This window comes from Takifugu flavidus, chromosome 9 (assembly GCF_003711565.1).
Source record: "Takifugu flavidus isolate HTHZ2018 chromosome 9, ASM371156v2, whole genome shotgun sequence".
Taxonomy (NCBI): domain Eukaryota; kingdom Metazoa; phylum Chordata; class Actinopteri; order Tetraodontiformes; family Tetraodontidae; genus Takifugu; species Takifugu flavidus.
In genome coordinates, this window is record NC_079528.1 from 4346439 (window position 1) to 4363933 (window position 17495).

The 17495-nt window shown below is 49.1% G+C and overlaps 1 protein-coding gene and 1 long non-coding RNA gene across 5 annotated transcripts in view; one reads left to right on the top strand and one right to left on the bottom strand.

Annotated features, from left to right (window-relative positions):
- Nucleotides 1–7460: 7460 nt before the first annotated feature.
- Nucleotides 7461–10826, bottom strand: LOC130531199 (uncharacterized). The gene is made up of 3 exons (XR_008952032.1): nt 10667–10826; nt 8959–9078; nt 7461–8816 (listed from the first exon to the last, which is right to left on the bottom strand). It is a non-coding gene; the product is annotated as an uncharacterized LOC130531199 (long non-coding RNA).
- A 203-nt stretch (nt 10827–11029) lies between these two features.
- The window catches only part of pcdh19 (protocadherin 19), a 42756-nt gene continuing 36290 nt past the window's right edge, over nt 11030–17495 (top strand). For 2 of the 4 annotated variants that reach the window (XM_057043064.1, XM_057043063.1), the window contains exons 1-2: nt 11031–14203; nt 16197–16524. In XM_057043064.1, coding sequence (XP_056899044.1) covers nt 12072–14203; nt 16197–16524 — 2460 coding nt within the window. In that variant the 5' untranslated portion in view covers nt 11031–12071. Of the gene's footprint in view, nt 14204–16178; nt 16525–17495 lie in introns of all 4 variants that reach the window. The other 2 variants (XM_057043061.1, XM_057043062.1) reach the window with 2 other exon arrangements.

Here is a 17495-nt window from a genome sequence, read left to right on the forward strand (position 1 = left end):
CACCCCGAGACGGAGTGGAAGGTGGAATGGTATGAGGGAACTAAATAACAAATGAGAGGACAGGATGAAATACACTGCTTTAATACACCATTGCTGATTTGATAAAAACAGCCCATTTCACCGCAGAGCCAATTTTGCCAGAGTTCTGCCATTATCCACTGGAGTTTCCAGCTTTATACTGGTTTTCCTGTCACTGTTTGATATATTTTTACATATCCAATTATGCAGTTTTTACCCACACTTCCACTTTATGTGGTATAAAAGCCGTAATCATAATCACCATAATTTGTTAAGATATTTTGAGGCCCTCTCAGTTTTGAAAACATTTACTTTACGGAGAGCGATCATGGCTAATCTTGCAACGCAAATTGCAAAAGAGGACTCCAAGGTGACATAAAGTAAGTCAATTCTTCTTGTGGAGGGAGTAATTAATTAATATGTCAGAGCTGGAGAACATCCTGGCCTTCATTTTTCTTCTTAATTGAAGAATAATTTGGAATTTGGAGAGACGGCAGATCGCCTGTAATGAAGATTGACACCTGTTATTTCCCCCCTTCTCATCCACCCACGGCCAGACAATTCATTACTCGCCGGTGAGGTCACCGACGTGCTCCTCCCGTGGCTCGCCATGCAGCCTCGGAGGTGGTTTTCTGATGATGGGCGGTCTGTCGGGCGCCCACCCCTTCGAGGATGACAGAATAAGAATGCCTATATGGGCTTGAGGAGTGTGTGTAAGAGCTGTCTCTTCCAGAGTGATGACTTCATTTTGCCTGCAACGATCCTCCCCTGGAAGGCTCCACCGCAGAATTGCCCCCCTGAAAGTAATATCAGTGTTAACATATGTCATAAGGTCAAATGATTCTGTTTTCACCTTTCACACAGAGCACTCCAGCTACGGTCAGCCCACCCTGAAATTAAAGCTGCTGCCCTGATGCGAAGGGAAGATTAATTGCCCTCCACAGCCTGGTTGTACTTAATCTCGGTCCCTGGGTGTGTGCGTCTGTGTGAGGTTCGGCTGGACTGAGCCAATAAATGGTTTGCACAAGCAAGACATGACCCGATTCTGCGTCCATGCAAGAAAAACCCACAGTGACGCAGGCGCTCTCCAAAAACACCAGCACAGATGCTATTTCCAGGATAACTGACAGATAAATCTAACCTGAGCGTCCAATCAAATGAAACAAGGGTGGGTGGGACGTGTGCGTGGAAACGGTCATTGGCTCCGCCCACAGCGAGGCGGCGTAATCGCTGCTTGCACATAGCACGCTGGGCAGCTTGAAAGGGTTAAGCATGAATGGATTGAAAATGCCGGCACACATCTGTTTCCATGTGTTAATCCTCTTAGCGTCCACTCCTGATATGTTTTTATATCTTTCCCGTGTCTCACCGAGGTAAAATATCAGATTATTTGCCGGCTTTGACTATATCTTATTATCTAACATGGAGGGGTTAGGAACCTCTGGCCAGGCGGGGGCAGCCGCTCTCTTCTCTGCCCAGTACAGGGGGAATTAAGGGTTTATCATATTATTGTCACAGAGATTAGTCGCTCGGACGGATTATTCATCCGTTATCATTTAATTTCCTTGCACTTCTGAGTTCTGTTGATTGAAATTAAACATCAGAAATGGTTTGTCTCAACGGAGAAGTGGCCATTTTGGAAATACTTTAATATGGATGGATGGATGGATGGATGGATGGATGGATGGATGGATGGATGGATGGATGGATGGATGGAACTCTTGCTCATCTGTTCCAGGTGCTGAGTCTGCGTTCGTCACATATTAATGACACCAGATGTGTAATTAAGCATCAGAAGCTGTTTCCTGTGATTTCATTATGCTGCTTTGAGGTTCGATCATATGAATGATAATAATCAACGTTGTCCTTGTCTGTTGCCTCTGGGAAGTTCATTAAGTTCATTTTGCTCCACGTGCTGCTAGCATGACTCTTGTCTCTCGGTCCGAGAGTAAAATCACAACGTCTCAAGTGAACGTTGATCATTTTGATGGGGAACAACACCCACATAACTCTGTCCCTTGGATGGTTAAGGGTTTCAACATTCTTGCCTGTCTGATGTGAGCGACCCACAGATGAGATAAGTGATCGTGTTGAATTGTGACCATTTCGGTATCCGAGCTTTCCGACGCGGGTCTATATCTCCCGCTGCGATGGCGACTCTTCCTGTTGAGCGGTGTGATGATGAAGTGATTTGCTCATGCGGTTGCAGAAATCCAATGCAATGATAGCGTTCGCTGCACTCTGTGGGCTGTGTTTGGCTGAATTTTCCTATTCGCTGCGTGTTAAATTGGTGTCTAAAGGGTCAGACGGGTCTTTTGTGAGTGTAGGTGCTGTTGGAATCCTTTCTCATTCTCCTCAGAGGATGATTGTTCCAGGGAGTCGATGGCACGTGATGATTCCTCCCATCACCGCTCAAGTGAGAATTTGCCAATTCCAAGGTGTTGTAGCACGATTGCAGCTGCGTCTCTTTAATTGGAAATGTTTTGGAATCGAATTGACGTTTGGAGTGTATTTTCTGTGGGCGTCGTGATACGTCCTGGTGGATTTCTTATGGCCGTCGGGTGAACGGCGTTTTCAAACATTTGCTGGGGAGCTGCAAAGTTTGGGTTTTCTGATGGCTTCCGCAGAGTTCCATAACCACCAGACCAAAATTGTTCCACTGGTGGAACGAACCTTTAAGGCATGCCCCCGAGACAGTGAGCCGAACGTCGACACAATGCCCCACAATAAACTCAGCATACTGCAGTGTGCCTCTATAGCAGCGCAGAGACAGCAGTGGTTAATCCCCAGGGTTATTGATGCCACCAGATCTTCTTCATCCACCTGGAGATGATCCTTCATTCACCGCCCTGTGCAGCTCAGATATCAGCAAAGAGCTGAGAAGAGGAAAAACTGGGCGAGAATGTGCCTGACGTGCATCCCAGGGTCCGTTAAAGGCTGTGATGCCTCTCCCGCAGCCATCATCGGGGCCGTTCCACCTTTGCGGTTGTCGGAGGGGAAGCCGGCATAAACATACTCTGATGGTGAAGTTTAACAATGTGGCTGCAATGGAGGGTGAAGGAAGCTGCTCCCACAATCCTCTGCTGCGTGAACACGCTTAACAAGGTGGAGGCCCTTTGCAGAAGGTGTGGAAGTTACAGAGGGCGAAACAGGGGTGCAGTCTGACACCCGGTGTTCCACTGTGACTGATAATCAGTCCTAAAATGGCAACAAGGAGACTGCAAATAATGCATTAATCAAACTTTAATGAAGAAAAGATGGATGTTTTTGGCACAGAAAGTTGAGCCAAGGTTCATCTTTTGACCTGTATGAAAATAACTCAGTAATTTGATGCAGAATAATGACTTCTGGTCTGAATTTTATTGTATATCAGCAGCTTTGGCTTCCAGTTCCTGGAAAATATAACAGCTAGGTGGCAAACACTGGAACAGCTCTCTGTTGCTAGGATCACCGGGGTAGCTCATGTTATGGTTGAATGCCGCTTTCAGTGTACAGAGAAACATGGGCCATGAATTAATCCATTATTTCCTGCATGTTTGTTCAGGCAGAACAAAGAAAGGATCAAAGCAGCAGGTGGAGCCTGTCTGATGCTTAAATGAATCTGTCATTATGTTTCCTGTAATATCGTGACTCAACAGACTCAGTTATGTGCTGTGAGTATGTTCTTATGCAAAAGTCATTTCAAAACAAATCAAATCAAAGCTCCAAACTTTTTTTTAAATAGAACTATTTGCTGTCCTGCCTAGCTTTAGGATTGGGCCCAGTGTGTCAGAGCGTCTAGTTGAACGCTGATAGGCAACGTGAAATCTGTTTATTTTGAAAGATGGAAAAGAGTGTAAAATGCTTTTTCTTTTTTTCAAATTAATTCCAGTCCGACCCGCCGAGCAGGCTTTATTGTTTCCAGTTGTTCCAGTATTGTTTCCAGCCTCCCAGAGGCGAGGGTTGTACCGTTAGCATCAAATAAAGATTTCAGGGTTTAAGGAGGATTAAACGAAGTGATCACACAAGCACAACTTATTTTTTCTTCTTTCTTCAGAAGGGAAAAGGACACAGATGAGCTGCTTTGGTCTGTCTTTGGTTTTAGTAATTAAGGTTCACATTGCGTATAGCAAAACAGCAGTATTCTCGCTGTAGCGCACGGCATCGCTAAGCTCTGAAAGAGCGTGATGACGTGCAGCTGCTAGGCTCAACATGTAGGTCGTCAACAGGGGGCGGCAGTGAGTCGGTACCAGGAAATGTCCTGGGGGTGAAAGGAGCAAAACGTCGCCGACCAGCAGTTCCGAGCTGACGACCCACCTCTGTCGGGAGGTTCGGCCTCCATAAGTGGAGGGCTGCTGGGAGCTCATATGCACACACAGGCGCCGCTGGAGGTGTGCCAGGCAGCAACGGCCAGCCGCTAACGCAGCACCCTGCGCCGAGCATGTGATCCGGATGAGCTGCAGCCACCAGGTTGTTTGATCAGCAGATATTTGATCCCTCCTTTGCCTGAAAAAGGATCGCGCAACAAAACAAAAGCAATTTTAATTTTAATCGATGCTAACAAGTGTTAACATTGGCACAGGCGAAGGCTATTTCTCGTTAGCTGTAGACCAAGTGGACAGTTCTGGAGCTCCAGTTCTGCAGAGTCCATGTGTGCGATCGAACTATTAACCTCCGCAGTAGGAGAATAAAAGAGAATGTTTGAAAAAGCAGACGTGCTGCTCTATGCTCAAATGTCACACTTGTGCCTGTGCAGACCTACGATTTTTAACTGTAGTGCTGCCATTCAGAGCGCATCGATCCTGAACTACAGCCTGAAAAACCACAAGCGCCCAGGGAGCAGGAGTAAAACTGTAGGGTGCTGAATCCAAAGACGTCCCCTTCTTTAAAAGGGGATATAATACGCATCTATCCACTTAAATGGCGCCCATAAAGCCTGGTTAGAACACAACTTTGAGGGGGGATACAAATAGCTGGTTTTCAGGCAAGTGTGGGCATCCATCTTGCTTTCTCTCTCTCATTCTTCTGCAAATTAGCCATGAATGAAACAACTGTTGACCCAAAGAGATTTTTCTACCCAGCACAGGGGCAGTGGATTATGAATCCTGTGATCTATCCTCGGTCTGCAGGCCTGGATAAACAGCAGCTGACACATTGGGGGAAAGGAATCCCCGTAGCCTCGGGCTCAGATTGCCTCCTGCCAAAGTAAGCAGCACCATCCTACTCCATAGTAAATGAGGTAATAATGCCGGGAGGTACAGGAGAGCCGTTATGTTAAATATTAAGTTAGACAGCCTTTAGCGGGCTTTGGGGCTGTGGAAGAGACGAGACACAAGTGGAGTAAAAGAGACTGGAGCCAACCGGGGCGATTTCACTTCCGAGAACAACAGTTACAGTATGCTGCTACATGCGCTAATATTAGCAGTGCACGGTCCAGGTTTACAAACAGTTCACGCCTGTGCTAGCTGCTGAATATTTAGTAAGTTACTGTATGCAATCGGGGGGGAAAGTTGATTGGCTGCACAGAAAGAAAGAGCATTGCTAAGCTAAATGTGTGTGCAACTTCCAACGCCCCCTCCCATCCTTGATTTTGAGATGTCTACGTCTCCAATGGAAGAATAAAATATAGCATTTCATCATGGTGGATGCCTTCACTCATCACCCAGGCCTGGGTTCCATTCTATGAGGTTCCAGGCGGTTACACCCTATAAGGAGTGTTGTTTTCAACCTTAAGGGCCTACAACCCTCTGTGGTGCTAAAATACAAGCTGCTTATGCCAGACACATGCACAGACTCTGTATACAAAACAGAATTATATGACTTTTATATGATATTCCTTTAATCCCACAATGCAGGGGGGTATATGAGTCTCCCAAGGAAATCAATCCCCTGTATTCTCCGACTCAGAGGCCACCGGCGTCCTCCAGCACCTTTAAGGAAACGGCTTCGAAGACAGCTAATTTCCATGCTAATTTCTTTCTTTCCTCCTTCCCCTCGCGCAAGTCCAGGCTAAGAACGTTGCAAGAAGACATGTGTCGCTTGATCTAATGGCAGAGAACTAATTGCATTCTGGGATACATGTCTGGAATCTGGAATGATAAAAACCAACAGAAAAAAAGCTTGTTGTGCAACAGCCCACGTATGAGATTGCGGACAATTAATGGGCCTCCTCCAGGGGAGAAAATTTGAACCGAGCAGTCTCCCGGCAGACTGCACTGCTTCCTGTATTGATATTTTGTGGCCAGATAGAGGCATGACTGGCCTCCCAGTGCACAGCGACACTCCACTGGGGCTCCACCAGACTGTTATGAGGCCAACTTAGCCAGCCTGCTCCAATCATAGCAGCACAAACAAGCCCCTAACCGCACTGCCTGCTAAGCCAGATCAGTCTCGGAGGTGGTTTGTCAGGTTTTTGCAGGGATAACATAGCATGAGATTATTTTCTCCCTCTTTCTCTCTCTCTCTCTCTCTCTCTCTCTCTCTCTCTCTCTGACAGTCTACACCCCCCCCATTCCCACCTCTGTGTGTTGTTGGGAATTCTCATCTCTCTGAGCAGCAGAATGCCCAACATGCACACACGCGCTTGCATCAACACGCGGCGGCATAGACACAAACAGGAGCTCGTGCTCACGCCCACGCATGTTCTCACCTCCAATATCTCCTTGACATAAGCACCGGGAGCGGTTATACCATCCAGACACGGCTCAGTGGTAAAATTTCCATGAGGTGTCGATGAGCTGATGTTGAAATAACAAGAGCCGCTAATTTGTGGCCAACCTTATGGAACCAGTGGCATCAAAAGTGCTGGAGCCCAGCATTAAGGGGGTGAAGTGTAACAATTTAAAATGGCACAATAGGGCAAAACCCTCATTACCGTGGCGACGCTGCCCTCCCCGCAGTTTCCCCAGCCGGCGTCGTTGCATTCATCAGGGAGACGCCGCTCGCCCTCCCGCCGTTTGCTGACAAGTCACAGTCCCGTTAAAGACTCGCTTTTCTGAAGCCAATTTCCCACAAGTTTTTTTTCTTCTAACATTTATTCAGAGTATTGCAATGTGTAGCGTAGTGGCCAGGTTTCTGAGCAAAACGTGTGCGCCACAGCCCGTAGCGTGGCGTGGGTGTGTGTAAAGGAGGAGATGGAGAGCGGTTATCCTCTGTGAATATAAAATCTTTCTCTTATTTTAGAGCACATGGCCCAGTCAAGCTTGTCAGGATTTAGAGTATTACCAGGGCTAAATCAGCCACAGCCGCTCAAACTGGGGAAAAAAAAAAATTAGGATATTAGATTAGGCCAGCAGATTAGAGAGGAAATAAAAAAAAGCAAAGTGTGTTTTCCTCTGTTGGATTCTGGGTTATTAAGACAAAGATCAGAATATCACGGAGGAGAGAGTGACCCCGACGCCGCAGGAACAGGAACAAAGCCGCGCTAATTTGTCTTGATGAGAAAACAGCTGCAAACGCCCCTGTGACGGTCTCAGATGGCAGCGGCGGCCCACCCAGGCGCCGCACGTTTCCAGGTGTTCTTTCCACCGCGCTGCGCTTTTTAATCAAAGCTGACACCGAGTAAACACGACAACAAAGCTGATTAACTCAGAACACAGTTTCCTTTAACAAAAAGGCGTCTTTTGTCTGTTTAAGACTGTGAATTTGCTTCTTTTCACTGCACAAACGTGATCGCGCAGATGGATTTAAGCTAAGCTAATTAGCAGTAGGTGGTACCTCCGCTGCCTACTTCCTGTCACTCCATGCACAGTTGAACTGTCAATCAAGGCTAATTAAGGAGGCAGAGACAAATGTTAAAAGAAGCCCATCCCTTTAAAACGCACGTCCCTTTAAAGACTTAGAAACTGAAGATGTTTGAAATTATCTTTAGACCCAGAATCTTAAGAGGAATAGTGACTTATTGGTCCAGAATTTTGGTAATGGTGATATAGACCATACAAATGTGTTTTTATTTCCAAATACGGGATCTCTGTTTGAACTCTTATCGCACAAAGGTTGAGCTGTACTCCACATTTTCCCTCCCAAAAGTACAAATTAGACAATTATTCTGATTCAAAATGGCAGCTTTTTCAGAGTGCTGTTCAGAGTCTGAATTGTTCTAATCAGAGTCAGAGGGACAGGCGGTGAAAGCCTATTTACAGCAGGTAGCCATCGTCTGCTCATCCACATCTGAAGCCATAAAGAGCTGCAGCAATTATGCAGGAGAACAAGCTTCTCTTTAGCGCTTTCATTTCAAAGGCAAATGGGTCATCGGGTTACTAATTATTAATTGTTTAAACGTCAACAAACTGCATATTAAATCAGTGCAGCTCTTGATAATCAGGAGCCCCCCCGACTTCAAACGGCGCTCATTTGCATCCACGTACATCCAGGACCTCCTCCACTGTGGTCCCCGCTACAGAAAAATCCACTTCCTGCCAAACTTCGGCATCACGCAAGCGGGCTCTGCACCAATGTCCGAGGAATAGGGGGGATGTGGGGGGGCGAGGAACATGCGGAGAACCCTTCAGGACCAAGTGAAGCCACATTTGGAGTTGCTGCTAATAGATGCATCACCATGCGGAACGGGAGGTGGAGGGCGTCTTGAAGATGACGTCTCCCAGCTTCTTTTCCTCAGGCAGAGTCCCTTTTCCCACGGCTGAGGAGCAACATCAACATCTGGAGCTTCAGCTGAGACGTGCGTGGCCCCTGCACCAGTGCTGCTCCTGCCAGTGCAGGTCTGGGTTCCTCTGCCGGGGCGATCATGCCAGCAACTGTCAGAGCTCAGACATTCCCTTCCAAGCCAGCAGCAGGGCCGGACTACAGACGCGAGCCATTCCCTGGCAGAGGAGGAAAAAAATGATAAGAAGTAAAAAATAAAATAAATAAAATCAGTCATTCTGTGTGTTCTTTGAACTGAACTGCTGCGTTCAGACGCCAGAGCGAGGCTGTGAAACTCACATGCACGGCCCCAAAACTTACACATTTAGATATTTACATCAAAAACCCAAAGTCCTGGAAAAGATCCTTCTCCTTCGACGACGTGAGCGGACTGAAGAGGAGCCAGATTCCAAAAGTGTGGTCAGTCCGAAACTCCTGAGCCTGAGTGATTGACAGTTTAATGAGCCGACAGACACGTAAACACGTCTCGCTTTCGCTTGCCTCTCCATCATTATTGCACCGGCGGGACGGGGGGAATGACGGTGAGAACAAACGGTGATGGCAGGTCGATACGGCGGAAAATTTGGGGATTTTTAACGCGGATGTAAAATCGATAAATGACAGGATGGACGTCAGCGGCAGGAAGCAGACCGGGGTGCGCGCACGGACCGGGATGTTCTGGGGCTGATTAGTCTTCATCACCAACTCCGCTGCCTCTTTTGCCTCAGGGGCAATAAAATCTGCAGCAGTTTAACTCTGTCTGCACAAGGCCACACGCACGCACGCACACGCACACACACAGCGACATCATAATATCCTTCTCATGTGTTTGTGATACAAAGACAGATCAAAACTCTTGATTGGTCAGTGCTACCAGCTCCCAGACTGCAGATGATTGGGACTCATTTCATTATAATGGAACGAATTAATCATTTTAGTCCTGTTGTTGCTGTTTATTTGCGTTTCTTCAATAACGAATCCAAAATTATTCTGAAGGCAAATGAGGGGAATAAAGTAGCCGCTAGGTGTCACCCTTGTGACTTAGAAATGGACTTCTGCGGGCGCAGGAGAGAGGTTTCTTAGTGCGTGTGCGGGTGCGTCCGTGTGTGTGTGCGGGTGTGTGTGTGTGTGTGTGTGTGTGTGAGAGAGAGAGAGAGAGAGAGAGAGAGAGAGAGAGAGAGAGAGAGAGAGATGTTTAACCGGGACTGATGAGAGTCGATTTATGAGACCAGAAGCGTTTCATTTTCACCACCTTCTCTTCTTCTTCATCAGACACGTATGTGCCAACACTTTTCTGTCTTCTGATCATAGCAGATGTGAGTTCTTTACATCTTTACATCTTCAGGGACGAGGAACCTGACGTCGAACCGAGCTTTACGGGGACCAGTGACGCCCTGGTTAACAGTTAATTATTTTAATTAGTGTGTTGTTCCATTTTTTAAGATGATTGACTACAGCCCTGAGGTCAAAGCTCACCCACCTTCTTCTTAGGAGTCGGACACACGGCTAATATAATGCATATATTTCTTGTCCTGTTGATGTTTCTATTTTAATATAACTCTGAAACCTGAATCTGGTGGCAAGAATCAACCCAATAATTGTTGATCACCTCTCTTGATCCTTAACAAACTGAAACGAACTAGCTTGTTAACTATTTTCATCACCTCCGAGTAAAAAAAAAAGTAGTTAATTATTAATGATTTATCTTTATGGCAAGATTTCCTCTCAGCACACTGTTGCATGGGAACCATAATAACAAGTGTTTGTTTGCTAGTGTAAATTGCCTCACCGGGGCGCGTTTGGCACCGCCAGAAAAGCGCGTTAGTGCAGTAATGATGTAACCCGATGCGTAAAGTTGCAGCGCCTATCGGTTTGAATTTGACTGGGAAATGTGCAGCAGCAGGCCTGGGGGCAGCGAAATTCCCTGACGCGGAGATTACGGGACTTTACTGGCCTGTAGAAAAAGCCCGAGCACCACTGAGAAGGTGTCACAAATCCGAACTGTCCGTTCTGGAGCGCGAAAACAAACCAGTGGAGATCTGTCAAAGTTGTCCTCCGGCGTCTCCGCTCTGCCTCTGCCGGGGAAGAGGAGTCGGCCACGCACCTCCGTTGTATCACCACCGGGAGACTGGCTCAAAGACCCTCCCGGGTCCCTGGATCCCCCTCTATCATCACGCACAGCCCTCGCCCTTCAACTCGCGCGCTATAATTGCGCGCCGGGCCGGTCCGTCTGCGGGAGAACAGGTCGCTGGCTGCATTTCGTCGCCGCGCTTCGCCCCACCCACCAGCAGCTCCGGTCCTCCTGTGTAACCCCTGATTGGCTGAGGGGATTGCGGGTCCTGAGACTGAGCGCTTGACTCGGAGCTGCGCGTCCGCCAGTGTGCACCAGTGGAGCGAGAAGAGCGCTTGTTGGAGCCGAGCGGACAGAAGAGCTGATCCCTGCAGTCAGCCTGCGTCCTGGCTGCTGCACCTCGTCTACTTTTGCTGCAGCACAGCCTGAAATGAGCCTAAAGTAGACTGGAGCTCTGTCTTCCCTTCCTCTTGTTACATTTTACTGGATTTTATTCTTCTCCCCCCCTCCCCATCCTCCCTCTCTCCCTCCGTGCGCGCTGGATGGACTAAATTCGGATTGTGTGCGGTCTTTTTTCACAAGTGAGATACGAGGAAATTAACTGATTAACTTCAAGACTTGCTGAGGGGGAGACAGATTTGCTGGAAATGAAAAGGTAATCGGGACTCCAGTGATGTGATGAGACATTCCTCCAATTTCACCCTCCTGTAGATATGCGGACTTGAATCATTTTCTTTTCTTGCAGAACGATTTTTTTTTTCATCGCACGTTGAGTTTGAATTGTAAAACCTGCGGACGGAAGAGGAAATCTGATCACTGCTGAAGCCTTCCACAAAGAGCAAGATGCGTATCGGGAATACGATTTAAACATTTGCTGGTAGGCGGACAATTTGTCGGGGACTTTTTGAAGCCAGTTTCTTCATCCGCGCGGAAGCCTCGTCTCTGCAGACTTTTGTGGAATTCTCTCTCTTTTTTTGTCCACTTGACAATGGACAGTCCGCCCCCGGGGTCGTTTTTAGGAGCAGTTTGGCTGCTTGCTGAGGCTGCGTGGATTTACAGGGTGAAATCACTGCTGTGAGAAAATTCAGCATGTTTTCACAGATCTGTCGTCCCCGATATTTCCCCTGCTGCAGCAGACCGGAGGATGTGTTCTGCCTGATTACAGTAAAGTAGGCTAATGCAAGTCTCAGATTGTTTGTCACATACACACCGTTTATTCCGTCTTTTTTGGTGAGATGATCCATTTGGAATCTTTCCCACTTTTCCTCTGACGCGCAGTTATTCATTTTTCTCTGATAGATAAGGTTATTTTTTTTAAAAAAAATCAGGCAGAAACTCAACAGGTGCAACACAAACCACGGAAATGGAATTAATCCAGTTAATCGTGCTGTTTCTCTTCTTTCTGGTGGGGACTGAGGCCGTTATAAACCTGAAATATGGAATAAACGAGGAGATGAAGCCCGGCTCGGTGATTGGAAACGTGACAAAGGACGCGCTGAAGCAGGGATTTCAGATTGCACTGCAGCCCCCTTACTTGAGGGTTATTTCCAATTCCGAACCACGATGGGTGGAACTCAGCCCGGCTGGAATCCTTACAACGCAGATGAAAATAGACCGGGACGTAGTTTGCCGACAGAACCCTAAGTGCGTTATTTCCCTCGAAGTGATGTCAAACTCTATGGAAATCTGTGTCATCAAAGTTGAGATTGAGGATTTGAACGACAACGCGCCCAGATTCCCGACCAGCCACATTGACATCGAGATCTCGGAGAACGCCTCCCCTGGAACCAGGTTTCCCCTAGAGGGGGCAAGCGATCCGGACTCGGGGATCTTTGGAGTGCAGTCTTATTCCATCACCCCGAACGAGCTTTTCGGGCTCGAAATAAAGACCCGGGGAGACGGATCTAAGATCGCAGAACTTGTGGTGCAGAAATCGTTAGACAGGGAGACCCAGTCACACTACACCTATGAAATCAGCGCAGAAGATGGAGGAGATCCTCCTAAAATAGGCGCGGTCCAGTTAAATATCAAGGTGATTGATTCTAATGACAACAACCCCGTGTTTGACGAGGCGGTGTACACCGTGAACGTGATGGAGAACTCCCCGGCCAACACCATAGTCATAGACCTGAACGCAACGGATCCCGATGAGGGCACTAATGGAGAGGTTGTATACTCCTTCCATAACTACGTCACCGAAAAAACCAGAGACGCGTTCAAAATCGATCCCAGGACGGGGATCATCACAGTCAACGGCGTTCTGGATTACGAAACGGCGCAGATCTACGAAATCGATGTTCAAGCCAAAGACCTAGGTCCCAACTCCATCCCGGCCCACTGCAAAGTCACAGTGAACGTGATGGACACGAACGACAACCCCCCCGTTATCAGTTTGCTCTCACTGAACACGGAGATGGTGGAAGTGAGTGAAAACGCGCAGCGCGGGTACGTGATCGCGCTGGTCAGGGTGTCAGATAAGGATTCCGGGGCCAACGGGAAGGTGCAGTGCAGGCTGCAGGGCAACGTTCCGTTCAGACTGCAAGAGTACGAGAGTTTCTCCACCATCCTCGTGGATGGGAGGCTGGACAGGGAGCAGAAGGACACCTACAACCTGACCATCCAGGCGGAGGACAGCGGCATTCCGCCTTTACGCGCGACCAAATCCTTAGTGGTGAAAGTCACAGACGAGAATGACAACCCTCCACACTTCCTGAAACCGCATTATCAAGAGATGGTGATGGAAAACAACCTCCCCGGGTCGTGTCTGCTCGCGGTGTCAGCAGAGGACCCGGACCTGGGCATGAACGGCACCGTCTCCTACTCCATAGTCCCCGGCGAGATTAAGCACATGGATGTAAACACCTACGTGAGCATTAATCCATCCGGCCGCATTTATTCAATGAGATCCTTTGACCACGAGTACACCAGGACCTTTGATTTTAAAGTTTTAGCCAGAGATAACGGAAACCCGTCTCTGTCCAGCAACGCCACGGTGCGCATCGTGGTTCTGGACGTGAACGACAACACGCCTGTCATGACGAACCCGCCTCTGGTCAACGGCACCGCGGAGGTGTCCATCCCGAGGAAGGCGGGGGTTGGTTTCATGGTCACGCAGGTCAAAGCCGACGACTACGACGAGGGGGAGAACGGCCGACTGACCTACACCATCTCAGAGGGCGACAGGGCGTTTTTCGAAATCGACCAGGTGAACGGGGCGGTTCGGTCCACCCGGATGTTCGGGGAAAACGCCAAATCCACCTATGAGATCACGGTGGTGGCGAGAGACCACGGCAAGCCCTCCCTTTCCGCCTCGGCCTACATCGTGGTGTACCTGTCCCCGGACATGAACGCGCAGGAAACTACGGGCCCCGTCAACCTCTCCCTCATCTTCATCATCGCCCTGGGCTCCATCGCCGCCATCCTCTTCGTCACCATGATCTTTGTGGCGGTGAAGTGCAAACGGGACAACAAGGAGATCCGGACGTACAACTGCAGGTAATGCCCAGTTTGTGTGTGTACGTGTGTGTGCGTGCCTGCCGTGCGTGTGAGCGCGTTTTCTGGCTTGTGAAATGTGTCGCAGGTGTCGCGCAGGACTGCAGATTCTTCCCGAGGCGGAGGAGGAAGCAGTCAGAGGCGTCCTGATGAGGCCCACCGTTCCGTGTTAAGAAAACATGATTGATGGATTGTATCTGCCCACTGTAACCAATTGACTCATGAGTCTGACACTTCAACTGTCATGTTCAATTTGCGGGTGTGTTGCCGGACAATTAACGTCCCACTGCTGCAGCAGCAGCGCCAGACATTTATTATTTAACGCTCACCGTGGCTGATTGGTCGTTATCAGCTTTAATATAGTCTGATTATGGACAGTCCTCCTCCATCATTCATCCAGAATCGCTCCCGCTTTGCTCCAGGAGCGAGCAGCGTTTGGACCAAAAAGCCTGGATTAGATCTAAAACATTCAGATGAAATCATATCAGATTGCCACTCAGCCAGTCTTTTAGGGAAAAGGAGTTGATTAGGAATTCCTGGACTTGCATGCTGAACGCTCTGTTTTGTTCATCAGGTCTGATCTGCGCTGATTTCCCTCTGCCACTTTACCGCTGTAAATTTACATATAGATTGGATTTGAGAATTTAACCTACAGCTATAATCATATTTTTCCCCAAACATCATTTTGTTAATTTCAAGTTAACTTTTTAGAGCATTTAAAAAGGAAAAAAAAAAAAATCAGCCCGTATTTTCAGTAGATTCCTGTGCAATTTGCAAAGGACAACAAATTAGCATATTTTTGCATTTCTAATGGCTGACTGAGGCTCAGCGTCGGTGACCCGGACTGTGTTCAGAAGACGAGCTCATCTCATGAAAAAAGCCGGTCTCGCTGTGCGTTTTTAGTGAGTTGATGAAGAGGGCCAGCACGACAGAGACGGCTCCATCAGAGGAGGAAACAAAAGCTGATTCCGAATTCAGGAGCCTTCTCTGTGCTAACCTGTTAGCGTGAGCCGCCCTCCCCGCTGGGCGCTTTAATCAGCGCTGATGTGCTCCGCTTCCCAGTCGCCACCCCAAATATGAGAAGCAGTTATCTCCAATTTAGAGCTTGTCCTCTGTCACTCAGCCTGACACTGAAGATCCCCCCCCCCCCCCCCCCCAGCCCCTCCCCAATGTCAGCACGCAGCGGAGCCCACATGAAAAAGAGATGGAGTGTGGGCAAGAGCCATTTTCAAAATGCAATCTGAAAGAAAATGGAAACTACAAACTACGGCGCTGCAACCGAACCGACAGGGCTTCTGAAGGGGAGGGAGGATTAGAGCTGGCGGAGTGGGGGCTCATGCGGACCGGAAAGAACAAACAGAGAGGCTAGTTTTGGTCTGGGAAGTAGCGGAGCTCCACGCTGGGCAGGTTAAAAAGCAGTGATTGCGGAGAGTTTTACACATAAATTATATGGAACGAGGCTTCTTGCGGACGACTGCAAAGCTGTGAAGAATCGATATTTCCCCCAGTCTGAGGCTCCTTCGATAAAAGGCTGATGTGTTGCTCATTTGCTCTTATTAAACTCAAAGCGAGTTAGCGGCAGCAGGCTGCAGGAGCCAGAATCTGCCGTTCTCCCGCGCTCATGTTGCAGGAGGGAAGAGAAATGGCTGTGCTGTGAGTGTGACTGCGTACGCCGCCGGTGCTGCTCAGTCGCCGTGTGCTCTTGTGCTCCGCCTGTGTGTTTTTGGCATGTTTGCATATCGTTTGCCTGACTGTGACATGTCCACATTTGTGCATGCAAACAAGAGTTGACGGCTCCATTGCAAAGCCGGGGGTGGGGGAGCCACTGGAGTGACGCCTCACCCCTGGACGCAGGCAATGGCCCGCTGTGTGGCACCCCATGGTCAAACGCTGCCCCTCGCTGATGCGGCGAGCAGGCGTTTAGATCATGCGGGCAGGGTCGGGGAAGGCAGAGCACTGCTTTATTGAGTCTGTTCAGTTTCTTTTACCTGCGCAGGGTGGCGGAGTATTCCTACGGCAACCAGAAGAAGTCCAGCAAGAAGAAGAAGCTGAACAAGAACGACATCCGCCTGGTGCCGCGCGACGTGGAGGAGACGGACAAGATGAACGTGGTGAGCTGCTCCTCTCTCACCTCCTCGCTCAACTACTTCGACTACCACCAGCAGAGCCTGCCGCTGGGCTGCAGGCGCTCCGAGAGCACCTTCCTCAACGTGGAGAACCAGAACTCGCGCAACGCCGCGCCCAACCACGGCTACCAGCACCCGTTCACCGGCCAGGGCCACCAGCAGCCAGACCTTATCATCAATGGCATGCCGCTGCCAGAGGTGAGACATCGTTTCCTGTGTCCTGGATGAGCTGGGGGGGGGGTCAGATAAACCTCCTATCTCATTAATTACCATCAGCTCGTGTGTCAAGATCTTTCGATATTTAACGTCACCCCCAGTTTATTGTTGGATGTCAGCTGACCTTAATGGACTCTGTAGAAGTGGTTCAGGCCGACCTGCTCCTGGGAGCGCTGTGCCGGGCCTGGCAACGCGGACCATTAGACTCCCCTCACTCCACTTGTTTCCATTTTGGAACGTGTGCTGGAGCAGAGTCTGAGCCTCTGCCAGATCGCATCATTTCAGGTGCTCGTGGAAACAATAATAGGCGCTCTTGTTGCCGGGTCGTGACTGCGCGGCTGCCCCTCCGAGCCAGGAGTCGGGTCGCTCTGGGATGGCGTGCACGGCTCCGGCAGAGCGCGGAAGCGTTGTCAGATGGTGGGCCGTCCAGCTGATCTTTGCTTTATAGATTCTCATCTGTGCTGTAGCAACTGATCTACTGGGCTGATTCTCTCTCCCCGTGACCCACTTGTTCGTCATCCCGTGGGAGAGAATGCGTGTCCACGAGGGCCCTCTAAGAGGGTGCATCATTCCAGTTCCAGCTCTACACACACACACACACACACACACACACACACACACACACACAATTGTAATTGATGACTCCAATCTCTGTTTGACATTTACTGAGAGGGAGGTGGGGAGCGAGGTCTGGAGTGGGGGTCTTAAACCAAGAAATACCAGATGGATATTGATGCATTGACTGGATGTTCCGGAGAGATCCAGGCTCCGGCGGATCCTGAGGGGTCAATGAGACTATTTACAGGCATGCTGATTCACTGGGCCTGTCTGAGCTGGTTCTGGCTCGGGAGTGTGTGTGAGAATAACACACGTGGAAGGGACGAGGCGGAGGTGGGGGGAGCGACATGGCGATCTCGTCTGTATCAGCGTGGCTATCTGGGGACTTTGGTGAT